At 45.9% G+C, this 24,793-nt stretch overlaps 1 protein-coding gene across 3 annotated transcripts; it reads right to left on the bottom strand.

Annotated features, from left to right (window-relative positions):
- Nucleotides 1-728: 728 nt before the first annotated feature.
- Nucleotides 729-17,743, bottom strand: gnai1 (guanine nucleotide binding protein (G protein), alpha inhibiting activity polypeptide 1). 3 transcript variants are annotated; one of them, XM_023810965.2, is made up of 9 exons: nucleotides 17,257-17,743; nucleotides 7,639-7,681; nucleotides 7,007-7,148; nucleotides 6,769-6,926; nucleotides 4,759-4,887; nucleotides 3,960-4,089; nucleotides 3,392-3,545; nucleotides 1,914-2,120; nucleotides 729-1,657 (listed from the first exon to the last, which is right to left on the bottom strand). In XM_023810965.2, the coding sequence occupies exons 1-8, from the start codon at nucleotides 17,372-17,374 to the stop codon at nucleotides 1,930-1,932; spliced, it is 1,065 nt and encodes a 354-aa protein (XP_023666733.1). In that variant the 5' UTR covers nucleotides 17,375-17,743; the 3' UTR covers nucleotides 729-1,657; nucleotides 1,914-1,929. The 3 variants fall into 3 exon arrangements, with proteins under 3 accessions (XP_023666733.1, XP_023666732.1, XP_072566258.1); XM_023810964.2 differs by having other exon boundaries at nucleotides 1,909-2,120; nucleotides 17,257-17,742; XM_072710157.1 differs by lacking the exon at nucleotides 17,257-17,743 and adding an exon at nucleotides 14,076-14,095 and having other exon boundaries at nucleotides 1,909-2,120.
- Between the last annotated feature and the right edge of the window lie 7,050 nt (nucleotides 17,744-24,793).

The following is a 24,793-nucleotide window of genomic DNA, read 5'->3' as shown; positions in this document are numbered from 1 at the left end:
TCCCAGGAACGAGCCATTATTAGGTGACCGTACCCCACGACAGCTTACTGCTGCAGTGGCAGTGGGCAGTTCTACAGCCCAGCTACACAGTTTATTACACTAGCACTGCATCCAGCATTCACAGTGATGATAGCAGCATCCTAATTGGCTGGTGTCCTTTAACCACTGCAGGTGAGGCGAGGATAACTTCCCAACTGATGGGAAGATCTGGCCATGACAGACGTGCACTTCTGCCTGCCGAACTTATCAGAACATTAATGTCCAGACTGCTATGTTCTCCGAAATCCCCAGATGAGTCATATTTGCATCCCAGTGAACATATAAAAAGAAAATTGCAGGCACGTCCAATCGAGCAGAAAATGAGGAAACCATCTTGGCAGTATCTGTGTGACTAAAGGGTTCGTCCTGCTCATTCAGAAGCGAAACTCACGAAGATAAACGTCAATTAACACATTAGCGGTTCTTTGTGTGAATTCAAGGGCAAGTTATTCAACACGCGGTTCCAATGTGTGAAGCGTATTGGCTGAGTTTTTTTTTGTCCATTTATAACAAAACTTCAAGCCACGTTACTTGAGATGTATTGAAAGCGAAAGATATTCAGCTGCTGAAGTGGACAGCCAGAGCTGTAAACCGAATCACTGCAAAACAAACCAAAAAGCACACCGAGAGACAGCACAAAAGACAGCACAGAGTCTGTCTTCCCAATTAAAATGACGACAACTCAGTGCTGGTTGTTAATGATCTTTTATTAGCAAAATAAGGGACATGAGTCTACAGGTGTTCCCGGTTCAGCGACCACTGCTAACTGTGGCAGTCTGTCTGGTTACAGATAACCAAGCCCTCCCAAACTTGTTAAACTTTGCTTATGAACGATCCTAGAAGCATTGTGCTATTTAAATTGAAGCCCTCGCTCTTCTCTATATCCCATTAAAACATCTCCGAAGTCAATTTGATTCAAAATATACAGCAACTAGGCCCTCCTCTTCCACAGCGGAAATAAGTTCGTCTTAAACTACAACTTCTCATTTTTCATAAAAAAAGTCAGAAAATAAGAGTGCCCCGTTCTCTTTGAAATGTAACCCTGGACTCCGGCATCATGCCAGATGGCCTTTCTGTCGGGTTGAGTCAGCCGGCGCAGCTGAGGCTGCGTGGCAAAAATGTGCCCAGAGACCTGATCTCCAGGCAGGTCCAGTGGCCACAACGGGCAGGTGGGTGGGAAGGGGGGTGGGGGAGGTCTAAATAGGTAACTGTAATTAGAGATGAAAGAACAGAGCAAAAACAACAGGGAACAGGGTCTGAACAGGGCATGCAAAGGCACAGGTACCAAACATGCAGGAGTCCAAACGGATCCTACCTTATCAGAAGAACGGGAGAACCCCACCCCCACCCCCACCCGAACAAGACAAGCCTCCTTTTTAAAAGGGGCAGAAAATTAAAATAAATGGCCGGAGATGGAAAATAAAAATGGCTGCGACAAGTTACAACGGTACAAATATCCTACACAAATGTTCTCTAAAACTAATAAATTCAAGACAAAAAAGGAAAAACATAAATAAAACTTGCTTAAACTGGCATATGGTACATCACTGGTTTGACTGGGAGTCTTTCCCCATGAGTCGGCTTCTCCATTAAACCCGAGTCGACCTGGTCTCACCTCCTAGACAAACAAAAGGAAACAGTCAGTCGATAAGATGTGCAGAGAGTTAGAAGAAAACAGGCTCTCTGGGGGGGGGGGCTCATCACAAAGACGGCACTTATATTCCTATGGACGGCGACAGAGCAGATTCACGAGAGTATCTGACTGAATAAAGAGGCACTTGTTGGGGGGTGAGTGTCCTTTCAAACTGCCAGTTAGTACCTGCATGGGTACCTGCATCTTCGTCAAAACAGCACCAAGCGAGAACACACCTCACCGAACTCAGCCATGCTCTAGAAGAGCCCGCAGTCCTTCAGGTTGTTCTTGATGATGACATCGGTGACGGCGTCGAAGACAAACTGCACGTTCTTGGTGTCGGTGGCGCAGGTGAAGTGGGTATAGATCTCCTTGGTGTCCTTCTTCTTGTTCAGGTCCTCAAACTGGCATTGGATGTAGGCGGCAGCCTCCTCGTACGTGTTTGAGCCTTGGGGGGGGGGGGCACCACAATGACGGGGACAGTTTTACAGCCGGGAAAGCTTGAGACAGCATCCACACAAACTATGCCGACATGCACGGAACCGGGCTGAAGTCTCCTTTTCGACGGTCCGTTTCACTTTAAGGCTGGTTCCGTCACCCACGGTGACACGCTGCTCACGAGCGCCGAGCCCCAGACTGAACGCCGGGGCCCCTTCAAGGACGAGACCGTGGCGAAGCAGGCGAGGTGACACATCACCATGACGACGAGTCGAAGTGGGAACAGATAGAGGAGGGATGAATAAGATCCTGCAATGCTGTTGTCCTTTGTGGTCGTGTATGGCACTGCTCAACAGAGCCTTACCAGATTAACCTGGCTTATGGGGGTCACACACACACACACACACACTCTCACACACACTCTCCCACACACACACACTCTCACACACACTCTCCCACACACACACACACACACACACTCTCACACACACACTCACACACACACACACTCACACACACACACACACACTCTCACACACACACTCACACACACACACTCTCACACACACACTCTCACACACACACTCTCACACACACACTCTCACACACACACTCTCACACACACACACACACTCTCACTCACACACTCTCACTCACACACACACACACACACAGATGAGGTTTAACCTCTTGCTCCCAAGAGCAGCAAAATGCCATGCTAGACTTGCTCTGTGAAGGACAGCAGACAGTGCCAGGCGACATGGAATGGGCGTAACGAAAACAAAAGGCAGCCATTTCGGCACCAACATGAAACAAACGAAAACTGAACGGGGAAAAAAAAAAAAAAAAAAAAAAAAAGTCTGGCAGATCATAACAGAGCTAGACAGAGAAAAGAATATTCTAGCACATGATGGGGAAACACGAAACGAGCGAGGTTAGAGTGTGGGTTTGACACCCGACCCCTCCCAGTCACGCCTCCTCATCAGCTGCAGAGCGTGGCTCCATTGAGCTCTGCTCCCACCCTGGGCAGTCAACAAAGCAAACTTGTAAATGAACATGGAAGCCCCAGGCAATCGAGGGCCTGCATGGCCTGAGAAGGAAGCTCTCATTCTGCAAACAGCTGAAAGTCTGTCACACCTGAAGGACCTCCTGCCTGTAAAGAATGAATGATCACCAGAGGAGATCTTACCCTGAAGCAGAGGAGAAACTCTGGCACATATCACCATTCCTGATGGAACAGGGGTCCCACAACTGCAGTAACAGAACAGAGTCTGGACTCACCGGCGTACTCCGGGAAGCAGATGGTGAGGGGGCTTCTCTTTATCTTCTCCTCGAACAGGTCCTTCTTGTTCAGGAACAGGATGATGGAGGTGTCCGTGAACCACTTGTTGTTGCAGATGCTGTCAAACAGCTTCATGCTTTCGTGCATCCGGTTCTATGGGTCAGGGAAGCAGAGAGATGACGGGCTAGCAGGTCTTCAGCGGGTCACGGCAGGGAATGCGGGTCTCCAGCGGGTCACGGCAGGGAATGCACCCTTTACTTGAAACAGCCCATTTAATGTTGGCTGGAAATCAAAAGCCTCTACCATGGCCTCCAACTTTCAACAATTTACGTTGCTGATTGCCTTGTAAGTGTATTTAAAAATGTGACCGCGAATTAATGGCTGAAATAAGGAATAAAATTAACAGTGAAGGAGCCGCTGCGCTTATTAAAAACAGCACTTACTGGTGGGGACCATGAATATGATTTATTAAGTAAATTGCAGGGTAACCATAACTGTGTGTGTGTGTGTGTGTGTGTGTACATGGGGGGGGGGGGGGGTTGTTATCGATCAGGGGCTGTTGCTCACCATCTCCTCATCCTCGGCCAGGACCAAGTCATAGTCACTCAGTGCCACGCAGAAGATGATGGCCGTCACACCCTCAAAGCAGTGAATCCACTTCTTCCTCTCTGACCTCTGACCACCCACATCAAACATCCTAGGGAAGAAAGGGGCCTCTGAGTCCAGGCGATGAGGTGCGCATGCAGACCCTCCTCTCCGAAACAAACACTCATAGATATTGGCATTTGGCAAGGACATGGGCCACCAAAGCTCAGTGCAGGAAGCTTTAGACATCACCCTGACAAGGTAAGAGTCACCTGTCCACTGGGGAGTATTCAAGCCCAGCACAAAGAACCAACCCACAGCAAGCCAACAAGTACAATTCCCACTAAAGCCTGGTCCCTCAGATTTATTTTAAATTTTTTTGACAGATGAGTAGGTATGGCATGACACCAGGACCAGCTAAACAGGAACCTGTCCTGCACAGCCAAATACATCACCCTTATCCCCTCCAGCTGAAATATGCATGTCAATAAAGGCTCTTTGTCAACGAAGACTTCAATCATCGTTGGCTAATCAGTTGATCTCACCAAGATATTTGTTTCCCCTCTATGAGCTTGTTCTGCATAGACCTGGACCAGACTGACCCTTGGCAGGATAGAGGATAACACAGACTTTCAGGTGCCTCTCCCTTCCTCTCACACACACACACACACACACACACACACACACACACACACACACACACACACACACACACACACACACACACACACACACACACACACACACACACACACACACACACACAAAGCAGTGTTCTCACTTGAAGTGCAGGTCCTTAAAGGTAAAGTGAGTTTCCACAATGCCTGTGGTCTTCACTCTGGTCCGGAGCACGTCCTGCTGAGTGGGAACGTAAGCGTTGTTGGCTATCCTGTCAAGGTCATTCAGGTAGCTGTGGAGAGAGGGCCACAGACCATTAGAGATGCACTGGCTAATGCGGTCAGCACCAAGCCACAGCTCAGGATGGAGCGCATGTCCTTGCTTTGCAAATCTGACCAAGTTTGGAGTCCTGGAACAGATGTAACAGGGTAGTAGAATTTGCTACCACGTACTTTGACATTTTAGAAATGGCTCCCTTGCCTCATGCAGGAAACAGCCCATGTCAAACCCTGCTGGCGGCTGATGATGATGACGACATTACGGAATTTCAAATTCTAGCAAAGCCCGACAGATCTTTGACTTTGGCCGTGTCTAGGAGGACCAAACGCTGCAGGATGTGGACATAAACAAGCCCCCGGGGAGGAGAGCAGACCCAGCTGACAAGTGACCTTTGAGATGAAGATTGGCGGCAACGAATGTTCAGTCCAGCGATCCTTCCCGGCTAGCTCAATATCTCAGTGACTCCCCACCAGGAGATACTGGCACTTATCACCATGACAGCTACAGACCCTGTATTTCTATTTATGAAATGTTTGGAGGAACAATGTTTGCTGATTAAACAAGGGGTGAGAAAAAATCAACCGGAAATAATTAACCACAGCATCCTTTGTATCTAGATTTATTTGCAAGTAGGTGTTGGTTAAACAAGTACTCTGAGTGTCTGCTACGTGTGTGTGCATGTTTGTACATGTGTACTCATGCAAGGCTAATTTTAGTTTAGTTATGTTGAAATCAGCTACAGAACAGTAATACCAAAAAACAAGTAGGTCGTTATTACATTGTCAGTAACAGTATGTTACCTTAATAAAATACACAGAGACGCTAATTTGACACTTTGGGTGTTTTTCCACTGCACCAGGTGCCACACTTTTAGTTCTTAGAGAAAGTACCAAAAGTATGGTAGTTCAAGGTGTTAGTTTTCCACTGACGTAAAAACTGGTAGCGGCGTCGAATGACATCACAACTCGAGGTGGGGTATTTTGTACTGAGTTTGAAAAATGGCTGTAGCATATCATATTGCTTGGCGATGTGTGATATTAATACCAACACCGTATGTTATGGATAAAATTCTTATATCACTAGTCAGCTATATTAAAATAAGCCTGTTTCTTTCTTTCAATTCTGTAACGACATTACAGCACAGGGGGTTAAAGTTTTGGTAAAAATTATTAAAAAATGTTTTTTACTCTGTTACTGCAATAGGGAAAAACGTAGCAAGCTTTGCAATTTTTATTATTCCTTTTATAGATTCTAACATGTTTAAACATCAGTTTAAAGTTTACCTCCGCTGCTTTTGCATGTGTGCTGCATGCATTCTCTGAGACAATTGTAATCATTTTCATCCTTGCAGTTTAAAATCACCCGAAGACGGGTTTGCGAGAAATTCATGAAATCCTTTTGTTTTATAAATACCCCAATATTTATCCTAACAAAATCACGTTGCTATATTTATAAGAAAATCACAACGTTCAGACAGCACGCTATGTGTATATTTAACAAAATACTTTCTAATTTCTCGTCATGCCATCCAGATCTTTTTGTTATATATGTTTTTACAATAAAATTATGTTTTTTTATTTTCTGAGTTTATGACTGTTTTCAAGGCGGCGTTTGTATTGTGTTTCAGTGGCAGGCTATTTGCACTTTTGGTACTAGTACTTGCCCAGACGTCAATGGAATAATGGAAGTACCAAAAGTATGGGACTTGGTGCGGTGGAAAAGCGCCCTTCCAGTCCGGTTGAAGTCAAGTTAGTAGTTTACAGCAAAATCTGACTGAAAACTGAAACTCTTGAGAGCAGGGGTCCCATGGTCTTAAAGATAGAGGTTACCACCCCAAAGGGTGACCCCTGTAATGAGTTGGACAACTCTGAGGCGGCTGGAAAGCGGTACTGACTATGCAGCGGAGTCGTTGAGCTGGTACTCCCGAGATCGGCTGAAGCAAGCCTGCACGCCGGCATCCTTCCAAAGGCGCTTGATGACCCCAGCCAGTTCAGTGGTCATGAATCCCTCTTCGGCAGAACCCGCCAGCACAAACAGTTGCCGTGCATCATCCTAGGATACAGAGTGTCAAATGAAGTCAAGCCCCACAGACACTGAAGGGCGTGAGGTCTCACCCCCCTGCATTCACTCACCGCTCGGGCAGGATCCCCGAAGTCGATTTTGAGGCGGCCCATGGCGCGGATGATGGCGATGATGGACTGGATGGTGTTGCTGTAGACCACGGCCTTGTATTGCTTACATTCGTCCTCCGAGTATCCTGCCTCGTGGATAATCCTGGGGGAGAGGAGGCGGTTTACAATGAGAAAGCCTTAAGAGGCTCCCCTCAGTTTACATGGGCGAGGGTGTTCACCGGGACCCTGGTGCAGAGATGCCTTCCTTTCACTCATACTTTATATCTACACACAAACCTTCTAGTGACTTGCAGAGACATGCTCCTGATTATAGAACTCATAAAAAATGTCGGTAAAAAGGGAAACGCCACAGGCCTCATGACCACGAGACCTACAGCCCTGTTCCACAGCTCAGAAGCCACGGCTATACAGGACTCAAAAAAAATCCTATTACTTGTTCTCGTAAAGATCTTGCCACAGATATAAGTCTGCTGTCACTCACATACATCCCTAGGTAAACACACGTCAAGTCAAGAAATATATCACAGCCATATGACAAACACCATTACATTTACCTACAAACACGAGTAGCTCTACAGGCCAAGAATACCTGCAGAGATCATGGAAGGTGGGCAGAGTATATTGATACTTACTTCATCTGTTTGACGATTGTGCTCTTCCCCGACTCCCCAGCACCTGAGAGAGAGAGAGAGAGAGAAAGTTTGTGTCCAGCAGCATGTAGTATCTACACAGGTGACACAGGGGTGACAATAGAACAATCTAGCCTAAGGCTCGACAATATACAAGCCGAATATGTGGAGGATTCAGTCTTTCCATTACCCACAGGAAAGTGTGTCAAAATCCACTGGAGAAACACTTCCAGGACAGAACCCCAAACCAGAAGTGTAGAAATGAAACGTATACCGAATAGCATCTTGTTCTAAATTTACGATGTCATCCAGCTGACAACAAACACAGGGTTTAATCAGTGGGCAAGACAACCAAAAATGGCAACACACAACAGTAATCCCCTAAAATCAAATCTACTTTAGGCTTAAAATAGAACATACAGGTTGTTACTGTAGGAAGCAGCACTGTAGCTACTGAACAAAGACAAGCACTCAGTACCACAGAACTGGTGCAGATTTTCCTTTCAATAATAAAAATTTATTAGAGGCATGCAATTCCCAAAAGGACAATGATTCCCTCATTTTGGAAAATAATTGACCACCTCAAAGAACCACAAGGTGGGGGGGGAAAGAGATGTGTCCTGATGGAAAAAATTACGGGCAAACCAGGAAAAGCGTCACACTGAATCGAACAGCGACGACTCAGCCATGACAGGCCATCCTGGCCACGCGGCGGGATGCGGTTACGATCGCAGGCCCACTCAGCAGCCAGACAGGCTGTGCATGCCTGCCTGACACCGTTGCCCAGACAACAGCACAATGCAGATGCCATGCATGCAATCACGTTCCTGCAGGAAACCTCACGTACGCCGACCTCGCTGGTTCCACGCAGTCTCCAGTTCTGTATGGGGGACCCTCACTTTGAACATGGGTACAGAAAACGTACCAGGATGTGTACCTACAGCTCCGACAAAACTGCTTCTGCACGGAAAGGACACATCATCCCTTAAATGGCAAACACCTCAGCACATCTCTAATGATGTTACTGACCCCCCCCCCACCCCCCACCGATACCAAGGCATTTCTATTCCTGGCCTCACACCACGACTAGCAGAATCTTGACCAGTAAACCCCAGTCAGACTAAGGTTGCCAGTTCCCTACAGCCTTGCTGTGGTGTCCTTAACCAAACTACCACTGCAGAGTTGCTTCATCCACACACAGATGGGTAGATTCACGCCACTTGTGTCAATAAATTGTAGTTTATTAGTGCGTGTGGAGGCCGGCAGGGTTACAACAGAGACTCCATTCATCAAACGCCAATGCATCCCAATGCAGAAAGCGTTTCAGACCTCAAAAAGGAGGAGAGAAAAGAAACAGGACCAAGCTGGCACGGGCGGGTGCCACGAGCGAGCCGATGGGCGAGAGGCGGACTGAGCGATGCCATGCTTTTGGGTGCCGGCGGGAGCACCCCCAGAGCATTACTGCATGGTCACTGCCGTTTGTGACGCAATGACTATTTTTGCTGACAGCCCACATTCGAGTCACGGGCATAAACAGGAGGTGTGGGCCAGGGGTCTGTGAAAGGCTTTAGAAAGCACACCGACATAAACTGGCGATAAACTGTAAGAGGGAGGGAGTTAGGGCACAATAAGACGGGAGGCAAATGAAAAGCAGCGCAAGAAGTGATTGACACTTCAGGCTCAAATGAGCTGTGAGAGTTGTGTGCAGCCGACTGCGTCACAGTGCTATGGCAACCGGCTCCACTTGCTAAAAGATGTGCCCAGTCTGGAGGCCACTCCCCCTCGGCGGGTGGGCTGCACACACGGCCCGAGTCATAATGGGGCCTTAGCCTGTTTCAGAACGTGCAGCTTCCTGGCACGAAAACCACACTATGAAATTCAAGTTCCGCGTGGGAAAAAAACTCCCCACTTAAAGGTCAAGCTCAAACAAAGGATGCTGGAGGCTCACTACAGTACAAAAGCTGGGCCGCTCTTACTCAGACGGGGAACCAGACTAACCAGCTGATTACTTATCAGTCGCTCGCTGAGGCTGTAGGTGAATCCATCTCACTCAAATGCTAGTTGTTCTGGTTTCTTTTCCTTTTTTTGAGGGGGGGGGGGTGGAGGTACATTGCCTCAGATGGGCGTCAGACAGTTAAGGACACGAAAAGGAGAACTTGATCCATTTTGCAGAGCAGATCGACCAGCTGTCACAACACTTACTTGTCCGAACGGAGATCTCGCCAATCCTGTATGCGCGTGCTGTGACCCCATCGTGACGAACCATTAGCTTATGACACAATCAAGTGCAAACAGGCACACGTTGGGTCATTCGATATGAATCTTTTGGCAGAAAATGTCTTTGTGTTACGAGTTTCGCGGTAACGTCCTAACCACGTCCTTAAACACCACCAGTGGGAAGACACAGGCTGGGTGCTGTGACTTCCAGGTTCCTCAAGGGGGGTTTCAAGAATGACCACAGAAGGCACCTAAGGCTAAGTAACGGCAGGTAAAAATCGAAGATTGGCCCAGGGTACATTTAATACGTAAATCATTATTTTACTGTGATACTAAATAAACACAAATTTCAAGTCATTTATTTGTTTTTCCATCTTGTTTTTCAGATATGGCTATTGGGGGGGTGCCTGGGTGTTTTGCTACGGATTGTGGGCTAGCTCACCAAATCTGGAAAACTGTTTTTCAAACTGACCAATATTTTAGCTGAACAATGTTGGAAAAAAATTGTTGCGTGATGACAAGGAATACCTTACCAAAGAGTAAGAAATATCCTTTATTTTAGAGAAGAAAAACATTTAAACGTTTGGGTCAGTTTTTCACTTTCCCTGCTGGTACCCACTCAAAGCCCCGTCGAGCAGACTTTCGACAGGCCTGTAATTGGGACGATTCCGGCTGTGCTCACATCTCCTTAATTACGTGGCAGCAGTGAGGCCCGGGCATCCCATGAGGCTGCCCCCCCCCTGCCCCGGGTGCAGGGACCAGCCCTCAGATGACAAACACACAGCACTAAATGGCCCTGGGGGGCCAGTCGGAAAGCGGGCCAATTTCAGCCAATGACAAACAGGCCACATGCACCCCCCATCTCCCAGTTTCACTTATTAGGTACCGACTGACAGGATCTGCTTGCACCAACACCTTTTTGAATTAACTTTAATTAATAAAACAAATTAAGCCAACAACCGGGATTTCTTGATCCACAAACACGAGGATGTTTCATAGGTTCCAAAATAATAATTAAAAAAGAGCAAAATAATTAATAATATTACATGTGAAGTTCTCCCTTCATTAAGAGCTTAAGGGATTCAACTCCAAACTGTGGAAAGAGCATGCATGCTCACACGGCCCGGACTCACAACAGGATTTTCCCTTATCCACCACTGAGCAGAAGGTTTGGTAATCACAGTGATCGTGCCAGTATCAAGTATATCCATCATTAGCAGACAGCTGGTAATTATCACCTTGCATGCCAATTAACAATTACTGGCAAATGTCTTAATCAAGAAATGATTAAGCCTTTAAAAAAAAAAAAAAAAACTATTTACACCAATACCCGAGAAGGTCTGACAGAATGAATGAAATCAGCTGGACATTTTAAGACTATATAAATACCATTCAGCACATTTTAAGTCTGTCGGCAGGGTCACTTAGAAAGCAAAATGATCAGTATCAGTAGCCCTAAAACCAAGCTGACTCCAAGTGGCAAATTACTATGTATACAGTTTGCATCATATGATGCAATGTCTCACCTCTAAGTCACATAGGTAAACAAAAATCTAGAGGAAAATTTTAACGAAGTACAAGAATAGCTAGAGTTGAATTTATCAATTAAAAACAGACCCTGTGGGCCCATTTGGAGAATACACAGAGAATGATAGCTTTTGGGACCCAAACACCCAGCACTGTCAGACATAAGATTAAACTCATCGTGATATCTGATCAGGAGGTGACCATACTACAGCTGTTTAAGACTTGAGAGTGAGTAATGCTCCTATTCAAGCCAAACGCCCTGCTATTTTGCACGGCAGTATCCCAGACTTTGTCTGGATGTTCTGTTTACCGCGTCATGCTCAGCAGGCTATAAAGGGACAGCAGCAACGCGTGTATCCATCTTACAGCTCTCCGCGGCTAATGGACGTAAGTGGATGCGCAAAAGGTCAGGCAAACTGATTAATGACTAATGATGGCCTACACATGACTCGCACAGCCATAAGAGGGGGAGCGATTACACTGAACGTGTGCCTGGGACAATTCTGTATACAGAGCACAGCCTAACACATCATTCACAATAATAGTAATAAAGAAAACCTGCACAGAGATTAAAATTTCATTGTAAGATTGTAGCTGGAAAAGGATGTAAACAGCATCCCAAGCCGTATAGATAAGCTACCATTTTTTAAATAGAGGAACAAGAGACCTAAGGCTACAGTCACATTTTAATTAGGGCTGGGCGATATATCGATATTATATCGCGCATGCGCAATTATCACCAGGACTTCAGATGACTGGCGAAGCATTTGGCCGGACACCAGCTTTTCGGTGCTATACTGACATTAATTTACGCCCATAATTTGGTAAGAGGATTAGTAGTATGGCTTAAATATTAATGAGATGCGTTTTGTGATACACAAAAGTTAGTAATCTGTATAAACTTTATGTTTCTTAAATTTGATTAGCGGAGCACCCCACATAATACTGTTTTGCTATACTACGGTTTGGTATACTACGGTGTGGTATACGACGGTGTGGTATACCTCAGTGCAATATGCACTGAAGTTGTGGTGAAGAAGAGCAGCCACAACATCTTTTAAAAGAGGCGATTTTGTGGATAAACACGGTAATAAGACATCGGCGGCGCGGTGGTACTTTTTGCAGTTCAAAGTCTGACACATTTATGAAACATAAGGATATGCTGGATGTCATAAAAAGCCTCATTAATATTTTAGCCATACTACTAAACTGCTTCACAAATTGTGGGCGTGAATAAATGTCCGTATAGAACTGAAAAGCTGGCGTCTGGCCAAATGCTTATTGCGCATGTGTGATGCAATATCGATATATCGCCCAGCCCTAATTTTAAACTTCAAGGGGGAAAGTCTTTACTGCAAAGTAACAAGCAAAATAATTAGGCATTTTAGTAAACAATTGGAAGAGACTTTAATACAGATATTACATCCGCATCGCTTTTTAAAAAGCCACAACAAGCTCTCTGACTTATGTGATGTGGGGTTTTTTTTTCCCCATTTGCAGACCTTGTCTTTACAGACTTTGTTTTCTTGCAGGTAATTTTCTGATGTATTAAATTTGCAGCACAGATGCTTGAATAATGTGCGCCTTCTGTGGGCGGGTATCTGACCAATTTCCCCAGAACAGCAACACCGTTGGCATTTTGTATATTTGCCAAGTGAGCGACGGGATGCTGCGGTTTATGGGAACGTCGATCGGTCTTATTCTGGAGGTAGCCTGCATCGCTTTTTAATTATTGGTTGACCGGAACTGCAGGCTGATCCGTTTATGCCTACGTGCATCCAGTGACAGCCAAGACGTCTCTCAGTAGTAGGGAGTATAGCAGACACTAGTGTGGTTTTAAACACCCATTCAGACACTGCTCAGTATATACTGAGATCCTGCAGCTACACACGTCAGCTGAATCCAACCTGCTGGCATCTTTCACGGCTGAGGCTCGACATTTCCCTTGTTGGCTTATAACTACAACACTCATCTGCTGAACAATCAGAGAATTCCCCTTCTGCGCGCCTGGCTTTTCGTTACATTACCCAAGATCCTACATTCTAGCCATAACAGCCTTCCCATAACAGGAAAATGCACACAAATTTCATACTAACCGACCAGCCATATCTGTCAAGCCTCAAGATCAGTCCAAACTACTGAGGTCAGATGAAGCCTGTTGATTCTCTTTAAGTACCTTCTATTGCTGCCCCTGCAGACTGAGATAGTGACGTTAGACAGAAAACACCATGACTGAGATACTGGCACCCCGTGACTTTATTTTGTAATGGACTTTAAAAACTACAAAACCAAACCACAGTCAGCACAAGATTCCAGCGAACGACGTCAGGAAGGAAAAAAAAAAAGTCTGGGGATTCCCCTCCAGACCCCTGTAGAGACTGGCTCAATGAAAGTCAACCCACTGGGCTGTAACTATGACAGAACCCGGCCCAGGAGCACACGGACGAGCCCCATACCCCCCCCCCCATCTCCAGTGACTGATGGCACAGAACTTTGTTTAAAACACAATCTGCTGAGACTATGTGAGACCAGCCGCCGCCCTCTCAGCCAATCGCGGCACGGCAGCAGTTCGGAGGAGATTCTTTATCCTGGTGCTCCATTGAGAGAAAAGAACTGCAGCAGGTTATTCAGTGCTAAGCAGTACAATGCGGTGAATGCATTAGTGCTGCACCGCCCCCCCCCCCAAGACTACTCACAAACACATGACTCGTGGGCGCAGAGTATGCTGGATGCGGGGAGGAGAGCAGGGGACCGGGGGAAAGAACACGACCTCCCCGGCACCTCAATTTCAGATCCTGTTAGCAACAGGCGCCTTGAGACGAACAGAATCTGAATCAACAGCACACTGGGCTAAAAAGGGCAAATTTGCTTAAAATACAACGAACCCCACATCGAATGTAGAAACGCACGTTTAAATTACACAACGTTGCTCATGTCTGTTTATACGGCTCTTCCCGTGCTAAATAAAATCCAGATTTATGTGGCAAAAATACATGACCTAACCCGCAAGACACACCACTGCTCACAGACCGGGAGAGAGTCTCCTTCTGCTGATTTGGTTACTTTCACGCCAAAAAAAAAAATGTTGTGAAAGTGTTTGTGTCCCAGTGAACTGCCACCATTCACTGGCGCGCACACACAAAGGAGAGCTGGCACGAACTGCCTCGATTCAAGGAAAAGTGGCCAAAGAAATCAGATCCATTCACGCGTGACGCTTCTCGCGAGGCGTTCGGATGAAGCAGATAAAATAAGCGAAAGTAACGCAGATTAGAAGCGCTACTGGGGTTAAAAGTAAAAAGTCTGGGGTGCAGAGAATGCTGCTTACGCTAGGCAAACGGAAATCGAGATCCAAGCCTCATTTCCCCCTACTTGCCCACAGATGCACAAACAGCTGGTAAGATAAATGACACAGAATGTTGGGATCCTTCCTCATTTCATGCTGCGCGTTCAGCATCCGCCCGATAGGGGAACCTCAAGATCTGAGCGCCGGGCCGCTGCCGTGGGCTCCGACGCGCAGAACCGCTGCCAACAACCTGTTGACAAAACAGCGCTAATTAACATGTGGTCACGCCCCCCCCCCCCGACACGAACATGCCACCTCCGGCTGGCCCAGCGAATGCCAGCCAATTAAAACGGGCATAATCACACCCAAAGCAAAAAAAAAAAAAAAAAAACACTCTTCAGAGTGCTGATGCCGCAGACCCACTCCCTCCCGTTCACGCCAATGTATACCCTGGAATCAGGCCCAGGAGAGGATACCAGAGAGACCCACGGGTGATTCAGCACAGCAAGCCTATGTACGTCTATGTGCTGGCCTGGGGGGGTGTCACCTACAGTCATTTCTGCAAGCCACCATCAGAATCTCCCTCTGGTCATCGTACTGTCATACCACCTGGGCTGACTGAACTGCAGATCACCGCACACTCCTTCTTTATGATTCGTGTTTTAACTTTTTATTCAAACACGCGGCACGACACCCCATGTGGACAAGGCACACTGCAGGCAAAGCGCCGGGGTCACCACACGGCGGCTTCGCCACACGCCCGGCGAGGACCACAGGCTGCCACAATAAGAGCCCTGCTCAATTTTTTAAAGATATCACATGGGCCACATACTCAGTTTACAGGGTCTCTATCGCATTGGCATCCTCCGACGCCACCTGTAATCTAAACCAGTTAGCTGCGTTACCCGGTAACCGCCGACAGCCCCAAAACGCAGGGGCGAAAGGTGTTCAAGAGGCAAATCGGAAAACGAAACCCGACGAGAACATTTAAATTTCGAAATGTTCTCAACAGGCAGATGTAAAAAAAGACAAAGTGCAGAGATCCAATCTAGTCAAGTCAAATGTAAGCAAATAAAACCAAGTTCTATCTCCAAGATTTATTCTACCAATTAATACTAAAAATACAAAATAGTTTTAGAAAACCAACCCAAAGCATCTGGAGTCTTTAAATAAGCTTTTTGCGGACAACCATCCTCTGTAAGCAAGACATGGGGCCTCATCCAAACCAGCATAAACCCTACATTCCATTAGAGACAGAGCTGACAAAATAGGACCATCAACAAACAGCAGCTTCCATCCGTTCACCAGGAATGAGTGACGCATCTGAGGGAAATCAAGAAATATGACATCGATAAAAAATGCGACAAGGGGGGAAAAATGCCTTCAGAAATGCTGGAAACCAGATTAATTTTTACTGGATGGTTCAGAAATATATTTGTTTGTTTATGTGCGGCCAAATTATCCATAGCAGCAGAAGGTTTCGTGGAAACTGGGAGGGGATGAGAGCATTAAGTGGAAGAAGCTCCTTCACAGTTCACCAAAACAGTAGTGATGTCCTTCTGTTTTTCAGTGGTGACCATCACACTTAAAAACCCCCAAGATACCGAGGTCAACCTAGTAATGGCAACACAAACCATCCAAACAAGACCCGTCCTCATGACAATATTCACTTATATTGGCCAGAGAAACCCCCTGTCAGATACAAAAAAACCCCATAGTCCATACTTTAAAAAAAACCGACATGAACCGAAAAACAGCCGTTTCCCATTTTTCTTGAGTCCGAGTGACTCACATTTCCCCCATTACAGCTCCGCACCCACTCCGTCCGAATTTTAAAGAGTCTTTAAGTTGCATCACGGTGATTTTAATTGCAATCGAGGTGCGTGTTTGCACAACAGCGGCGCTACGTTACTCACTTCCCGGCAGCCGCCCCCCCACTCCACTCCGCTTTTTCGGGGACGGGAAACGGCAACTGACGCCCGAGCAAACAGCCGAAATCCTCCGGCTTCCTCCCGACACCCCCCCCCCCCCCCCCCGAATCAACAGGTAGCCGTGAGACGAGCGCCGGGAGCCGGCGGCGACCACGGCGCTAAGATGGTGGAGGGGCTGGCATTTCACCTCCTTTCCGAGGAGGAGGAGGGCGAACATTTGACATTTCTGGGCCTTTTAAAAAATGCACTTCCGCTTCTTTAACCGAGAAGAGCAGCGGTGGAAAGGCACGATACGGCATGTGTGGCGTTAAGTCCCCGATCAGCGAATAAATCGGTCCGCTTTCCACCCTACATACGTGCATGCTTCGCTACTCTCCCCCCAGGGTCTGGTTCACCAAACGCCTCCCCATACTGTTGCACCATTTCCCTTTGTTCCGCTACATTCGACCATCCACGTTGCCTGCTAACCCAGCAGCGATTTACACCCAACCCGCTGACAACAGCCGTGCTTTAATGCACAATCCACATGCAGCACACGGTTCCTGTCCGTCGTACCTGCTGTTAAGGCTCTTACTACTGCTGGTGCATGCAGAGGGTCAGGGCGGCGACTCATCGCATCAAGCCGCCGCAGCCAGAAAAGTTTCACCCGAGTCCGGTTCTTACCCAGGAGCAAGAGCTTCACCTCCCTCGCCGCCTTCTCACCATCGTCCCGCAAATTCCTGTCGATCATTTTACTGCGCTCGACGGCAGCTTTGTCCTCCGTGCTTAAGGTGCACCCCATCCTTAAGCGACTTCTCGAAGCGATGCAAAAGTAAAAAGGTATAAAATGTTAAGTACCAACATGCAAGAGTTAAAAGAGAGATCCTCCCCAGAACCCCACACACGCCCTTTTGTCTTTCGGACTCAGGCTAAAAAAAAAAACGAAAATGACTTAAGGAAAAGAAACCTAAGTCACTTTCCTAAAAGATATCAAAAGATAAAGTTAATCTTCCCCTTCGCCCAACCTATCGGTACAGCATCAAAATGCTTTTTTGTTCCTTCTTCAAACGCAAAAACCAAGAGCGGGGCGGCGGCGAACACCCCAAACGAACGACCGTCCTACTACGCTCTCCAGCGCTGACTAAACGCGCTTCCTGTTCACATACACGCGGGGTCGCGCACGCGCACGAGCCCGGGCACGTCGACGCGCGCCCCCGTCTTCGCCGCAGTCGTTTGACTCGGGGCGTACGTGCCGCTGTGTACTAGTGCCGGGTTTACGTTCCACAACGCTTGCTTAATAAGCTGGAGGGTTTTAGAAAAAAAAAAAACATATTTCCTTCTTGCATCGTTACGCAGCGTGTCTGTGTGATCTATCTGCGTCGTACAAGTAATACTTCGCAAAACAGATGTGAGAATCTCGAGAGCAGATTTGTTTGCAGTGAATTAATTTTGCTTCATTTAGATGATTTCTGGAATCTTAAGATAACTGCGGGCGCAGCTTATAAGTATAGGCTGCCGTAATGTCATACGGTCAGTCGCTTCTGCTGTTTGCTCCTCTTCAACAGTTCGCACAGAATTAATAAAGTGCTTAAAATTTTGTCATGGATGAATTTTGTTTTGTTTGTTGGTTTAATTGATTGATTGGCCGGGGTCCATATTTGTTTCTATTAAAACGATACAAATAACACAGAAAAATTGTCGCAATAAAAATGGAAGTTGTGATGCTGAGATAATAGAATTTTCCACGAATGCATGCGCCTCATCATTTAGTGGTTGAGTGATTAGCGCTAATTATCTCACATCTTCAGGGTTTGACGTTCAAAGCCCAACTTTGTGTGTGTGTGTGTGATCTCCCTTTGTTATGTATGTTTTCCTCTGTAGTCCAAACGCACGCTCATTGGCTAACTGGTGACTCCGAATTGCCCTTATACTCAGTACATAGATGCATAGTGATGGACCGAGATCCCTGCCTTGGTATACCTCCATAAATCCTCCATTTGTTCCCTGTTGCCTGAGATAGGCTGCAGGCAACCCTGACCAGACTTAGAAATTGGATTGAGAAGCTTTGGCTTTTGTTTTTGATTTTATAATCTTAATTTCTGATATCATAGATTGAATAGGGTATTCCCATTGTAACTGATCTCATTGCATGTTTGATAGATAAATTGGAGATATCCTGTCATATTTTTCCCATCGCCTTGTTTCTTCTGTTTGGGTAGATGGCTTATTAATCTTCAAACAAAACAACCACCAACAGGAAAACGTTTTATCTCACTACCGATTCTTTCCCACTCCACAAGATCCCATAGTCTTTGAGATGTTTATATTTTTTTCCCCATGTAGTAAGAACAATAATCTCATTTGCTTAAACAGGATACCTTGGGATGCTTTTTGTGTTTCCCTTAACCTCACACACAAATTTGATAATATTTTACCTGTTAATAATATTCTCCGAATGAATCTAGGAGCAAATGGATTTTTAGAAATCCTGTTCGTGCCATGTCGCTAAATTGAATCTGTCAGACATTTTATATATTAGACAATGTGGTTGGCAGTATCCTGAGATGTGTTTCAAAACATCCAAGCCTACTGAAGCATGATATTGACATTAATATCGAGGGTCTATAGCCAACGTACTGCAGCCCTCTCTCAAACTCTCACTAAAGGATGAGGATATTATATATATAATATATATATATTATATGGAGAGGGTATTATATCGCCTCTTGTGACTGGTATGTCTGCAAATATATACAATTTAAGAAAATATTTCATTTTCAAATGTTGATCATACCTGCAATGATTCCTATGTGGATATTTTTAAAGTAGCCATATTTGTTTTATCTTTTATCTTATTTTTACCTTAACTTATTTGCATTAGTGGTTTCTGTGTTTAAGGGGCTCTTCGCAATACTTGGGCATAATTTATATCAGGTGTGATCCTCAAATGAAGGAGGGTTTCGTGTGACCTCTGCTTGTGTCTGCTTGTAAGTGGGGACTGCGATATCTTGGTCTCTTGTTTCCAAGTTACTATCATCGTCTCCATGGTGACCGGCCAGCCACTCTGTTTGTTCTCCCCTTAAGCCTGTGTTTACAGTCAGTGTGCTTAAAGAGCCAGCAGCCAACCGCCAAATTCCGTTTTCCTACTACATTTGATGAATATATACCCATCTCTTTCGATGTATGTCTTTTTCTGGTTGTCAAACAAAAGATGTCAAGCACCAGGAAGGGACTTTACTAAGATTATACTGGCATCCTGAACAACGAGAGCGATTTCCAGTAAAAGCTACGCTGTAAGATTTGTATAGCCCGCTGTTCTTCAAGTGCTCTGCATTACACCGACAGGCCAAAAAAAAAAGGAATTTCCATGCTGCAGTTATTTGAAGACACTTCATTTTTGGATGGTGGCCAAACACAGAAATCATGCATACGGAGCACTTTTAGGGAGGGTGATGTGGTCTAACAGGAAGAACCACGACAAACAGGTGACAGGCCAGGTCAATTAGCAACTACTGCTTTTCAGGATGTATTTACAAAAATGGTACATGTAAAAAGGTTAGGGCTTGAACTACACTCAGCAGGTGCTAAGTGAGAGTGTTAGCTGAACCAACTTACTGAAGAATTAGACAATTTGGGGAAAGTGAGATTTGGGGGCTGATTCGCTTGAGAGACAGAGCAGAATTTGGAACATTCAAATGAGCTTTGTGGTGACAGAGCCGCATAACAGACAGATCAAATCTGGCTAATATGTACTGATTACATGCGATGCAATACAACAATAACACAAGTATGAGGGACATTTCAGACATGAACTCGCCTGTGTTTTCAAACTGCACAGAAGAACTTTTTAAATGATTTTTTTTTTCATTATCACAGAAGGACGTGACGTATTCTGTGAGCATTTTTGGAGTGTTTGTCTCCATATGACCTTAGCGTATCCATAACTACGTGCAATTACCATCATTCAGTTCTGTCATTGATATTTGCTACTGAGTTACCTTTAATATGCTAATCTCCTATTCAGTCACCTTCCACTTAACTTTTTATATCCGCACATTTTCCATCAGTCCATCCATTTTTATGTCATTTATCCAGTTCAGGGAGACTGGAACCCTGGATCTTATCCCAGGAAGCCCAGTACCTGACAGAGGACACCTGGACGGGCTACCAGTCTATCGCAGTGCTATTTTTGAAAATTAAATGTCAGCATTTGACACATTACATAATGACTGTTTTCCATTTCATGAAACTCTTGTGCTTGGTCTCAGAGGGCGGGGACAGTGGGTTGTTTGAATATGTCCAAGCCTGATCACACATCTGAGAGAGGACACCCTCCAGGTTGGGTCTCTTGAGTGGCCTGGCAGATGTTCGGATCTCGGCGGCGATCTGCACATTTGCATGCGGGATGGTTTGGCCGTACGAGCTCACAGCACACGACCCATATGTTTTCCACAAACATAAGCGGAGATGCCCGCGGTCACGGAGTCACACGTCAGCTTCATCCTGGAGTCACGTCCAACCACCCCTGGGTCACTGCCTCAAACCACAGTCACTTGTCTTTCTCCAATTACCAAGAACGCAAGTATATTTCGGGGTGGGGTTGGGGAGGAGGCTGCGCGGCCCAGATTACATTGTGTGGTCCAGAATCCAGCAGCTGAGCTCCCCTGATGTAGTCAGTAGATTTAATTTTATCTGCCTAACAGTTACAGAAGACAATTTAGGGCCGATAGCGAGGGGGGGCAGACAAGAAGGGTATGGACACCCTGGCGAAATCAGGGTGTGCATAACATTGGGCATGGGGCCCCAGAATTTCTAAGTACGCCCCTGGGAGGGAGGTATACTTTCAAAGAGGATGGTTTTTTGTCATATTTTCCTGACATCCATGCGTATCCCACGGCAACTGCATTGAACTAGCTAGCTTAACGCTACATAGAGTATCTGAAAAATCCAGCGTAGCTTACAGCTTTATATGTTACGCTTGTTTATATATCTGGACATTTTCGTGGCAGAAATTCTGATAGAGTACACTAAGGAAGGTCCCCGTAGTTTCCAGTTTTTATTGTCGTGCGTTCTGAGGAATACAGTGAGATCCTTATTTCGCAGTTGTAGGGTAGGGGACAAGGGCATGGGGGACAATAGGACAAACAGCAGTGCAATAAGAGACAAGACAGTGTAAAACAAAAGACAGTGCAATATAGGATGTGAAACAATACATATGTTGTGAATAGCTGGACCCCAGTTTCCATTTCAGCCTGCATACCAAAGCAGCAAGTTTCCCAGTTTAATTATACTGTGTCTGGATCAGAAATACTGAGATACACTATATGGCCAAAATTATGTGGACATCTCTATTAATTACAGTAATTGCCTAATTAAGCCACATACATTGCTGACACAGGTGTATAATTAAGCACACAGTCAACAAACATTAGCAGCAGAATGGGTGGTTGTACTGAAGAGGTTAGTGACTTTGCACTTGCGGCCGTCATGCGACGGCATCCTTACATGTCAGGTCGCCATATTTCTGCCCTGATCGACAGCAAGTGAAGCGACTGGGAATGTCAGACTGTCTGGGAGCGGGTTCAGTCGCAAAATGGGAGGCCCCACAAGCTCACAGAAAGGGACACGATCTCCCAACATCAACACCCAACCTGAATGGCAGCAAATCCCATCAGCAATGTTCCAGCATCTAATGGAAAGCCTGCCCAGAAGAGTAGAGCCTATCATTGCAATGCTGGGAACAGCCAATTTCATATTAATACGTTTGGTTTTGGAATGAGATGTTGGACAAGCAGGAACCCACATCCCTTCAGAACAAAAGAGGGACCAAAATGAAACAGAAATTAAACTGGAAATTGTTGTTGCATCAGATCACTGAAAGTAGTACTAGTTTTGCATACTTATGTTGCAATAAAACAGCATAACGTCATCAGGTGACCTTGCAGGCTGACATTTGATTTCCATGGTGTACTTGACCTGACCTGCTATTGTCTCACAGTGCTATGTCTCTGAGTAAATAGCGTAGTATAGTGCAGGGACTTGACTCACTGTGAGTAGTGCGATGCCCCCCCTCAATCAGGTGGGAATGCCGCAGGTCACACATCCCGATGTAAATGTGCCCTTTGCACACCAGTTACTGCTCGTGTAAATTGTCTGTCCGGAAGCAGTGGATTCAGTGGAGACACTTTATCACTGCGGGTTTCCAGCTAGGTCCTGGCGACCGCCTGGGCTTTTGCTGCTCCACAGAAAATGGCTTTGCTTGTTACTCAGGTGTGAGAGCTTGTACAATTTAGGTTCTTTTCAGACCATTTCCACCCAGAGAAGTCAGGCAATCAACAATGATCAGTGTCCTGAGACACAATGAAAAAATGTGGAGACTTTGGTCCCGGTGGGCTGTGACTTACTTATATCTTAAATCTTTGGTAACTGTCTAGTCCATACATCTACTTAGCTGGCGTAACAGAAACACAATGTCTTACTCTTATTTGGATTTTGTAATGATGTCAGTAGTCTGAAGGGTGGTAAAATGCAAATCACACTCAACCCCATCAGAATAATCCAGAGAAACACTGACTCTCATTTGATTACCTACCATGACGACGTTTCGTTTGGAAGGAAAGCTTAATTTTTTTTGGCAATATGCATTGCATGTACTGCTATTTTTAATAGATGTGGTCTTCGTCAGAACAGTTAATAAATCTGGAATGGAATTTGGGAAGAGACGATACCCGGGGAATGATGCCAATTCAGGACGTGTCAAAACACCTCAGCGGGGTTCATGGAGCAGAAGATAATTTGCTCTGAATTGATGGGATGGCTGCTCAGATTTCCTGTGGTAGGATAACAAAAATATTCAGCTAAAAGCAAACAAAAGTAATGTCTAAATCTGACTGTCTAAATCCAGGAGCTCTCAAGAACATGTTTTGATTCTTATCTGTAATCAATGAGGTTGAGTTAAGAATGTGAGATTATGGCAAATGACTCCAGTGCGACACAAAATAACTGTACAAATATGAGGAGAGCCATCTGAGATTTGGGTTCGATGCATGGGAATCGGGCATTGGCCAATCGCGGGCTACAGTGGCGACACGATGAGGTAATTACTGGCGTCCAGTGATGTCACCTTGCAGCTTCAACTGGAAGCCAAATGAAGGGGGATCAACATCCTGCTCAATGTCAGCGGTGTTTAACAACACAACACCATGCATTTGCGTGGGCCCCCTGCAATTCTGGGTCCCCCCCTGTTGGCCACAAACAGTCACTACACTACAGAGGGCCCCAAAGTGAGTGGGGTCCCCCAACACTCCCCAGCTCACAATTACATTTTGGATCCACACCTGTACAGTAATTGTGGGGATGTGGTGACGTGCAAGGGAGCAGCATGAATTGTGGAATCATTCACATTTTCCATTTCCAGCCCTTTGCATAATATTTCCATCTGGAATGGAAGCAGCAGGTGGAGTATGCAAAGCTTGCTGAGGGAGCCCTTCACGTCCCTCCTGTGGTAAGATTTCCCTGGGCGACCACACGCCAGGTGCAAATGATGTCTAAGACCACAATTGCCCTCGTCCTAAGTGTCCCTTGGGCATCTGGTGGCCCCTGCTATTGACTGTAGTGCCACATATCTGTGCCTCACGCCTGTCCTACGAGATTCGCTGGTGTCTATATCGAGGATAATGGAATCTAATATGGCTGCTTCTGCCCTGAACGCTTGAAAAACACAGGACCTGGCCATCAGCCTAGAAATCAGAACAGCAGATAGATCAGACCAAAGCCTAGGCCCGATCAACAGGCTGTCATCTTGTGCAGCTTTAATATGACCTGTACCAGGGCTGGTTTAAGAGTGTGCAACTCCTGTGATTAGCAGCAACACACCAGCAAAGCCCCGCCCCCTTATGTCTGGCTCGCTGCCATGGTAACGGTTAACCGACGATGATCTGGAGTGCCGCACAGGTACAGGGAGGTACAGACATGCTCCACTAGGAAGGAGAAACACCATCAGGACAGACTCTCCTAGAACAGCAACGGAACAACATCTTGGGTTATAGGGAGGAGACAGGTTTTGAGGTTCCTGGTTTCTTACCATTCCTTCAACTTTTCAAAAAAACTTTTGTATCTTATGTACAACATAATTCTGAGGCCTCCTTCATTACCATTATGTTGTCCTGCTGAGGCTGAGCTGCTCCGCATTTGATGACAATATATGCAAATCAAAGAAAAG

This window comes from Paramormyrops kingsleyae, chromosome 3 (genome assembly GCF_048594095.1).
Source record: "Paramormyrops kingsleyae isolate MSU_618 chromosome 3, PKINGS_0.4, whole genome shotgun sequence".
Lineage (NCBI taxonomy): Eukaryota > Metazoa > Chordata > Actinopteri > Osteoglossiformes > Mormyridae > Paramormyrops > Paramormyrops kingsleyae.
The sequence above is the reverse complement of the archived record's forward strand: the minus strand, read 5'-3'. Positions and strand labels throughout refer to the sequence as shown.

What these genes read in the sequence shown, in the direction of transcription:
- gnai1 (XM_023810965.2), bottom strand. Translation starts at nt 17,374, where the DNA reads ATGGGGTGCACCTTAAGCACGGAGGACAAAGCTGCCGTCGAGCGCAGT. An exon ending in CTCAACGACTCCGCTGCATA is followed by an intron (nt 4,888 to 6,768) that starts GTCAGTACCGCT and finishes CTCTCTCCACAG; the next exon opens with CTACCTGAATGACCTTGACA. An exon ending in TTTAAGGACCTGCACTTCAA is followed by an intron (nt 4,090 to 4,758) that starts GTGAGAACACTG and finishes TTTCTTCCCTAG; the next exon opens with GATGTTTGATGTGGGTGGTC.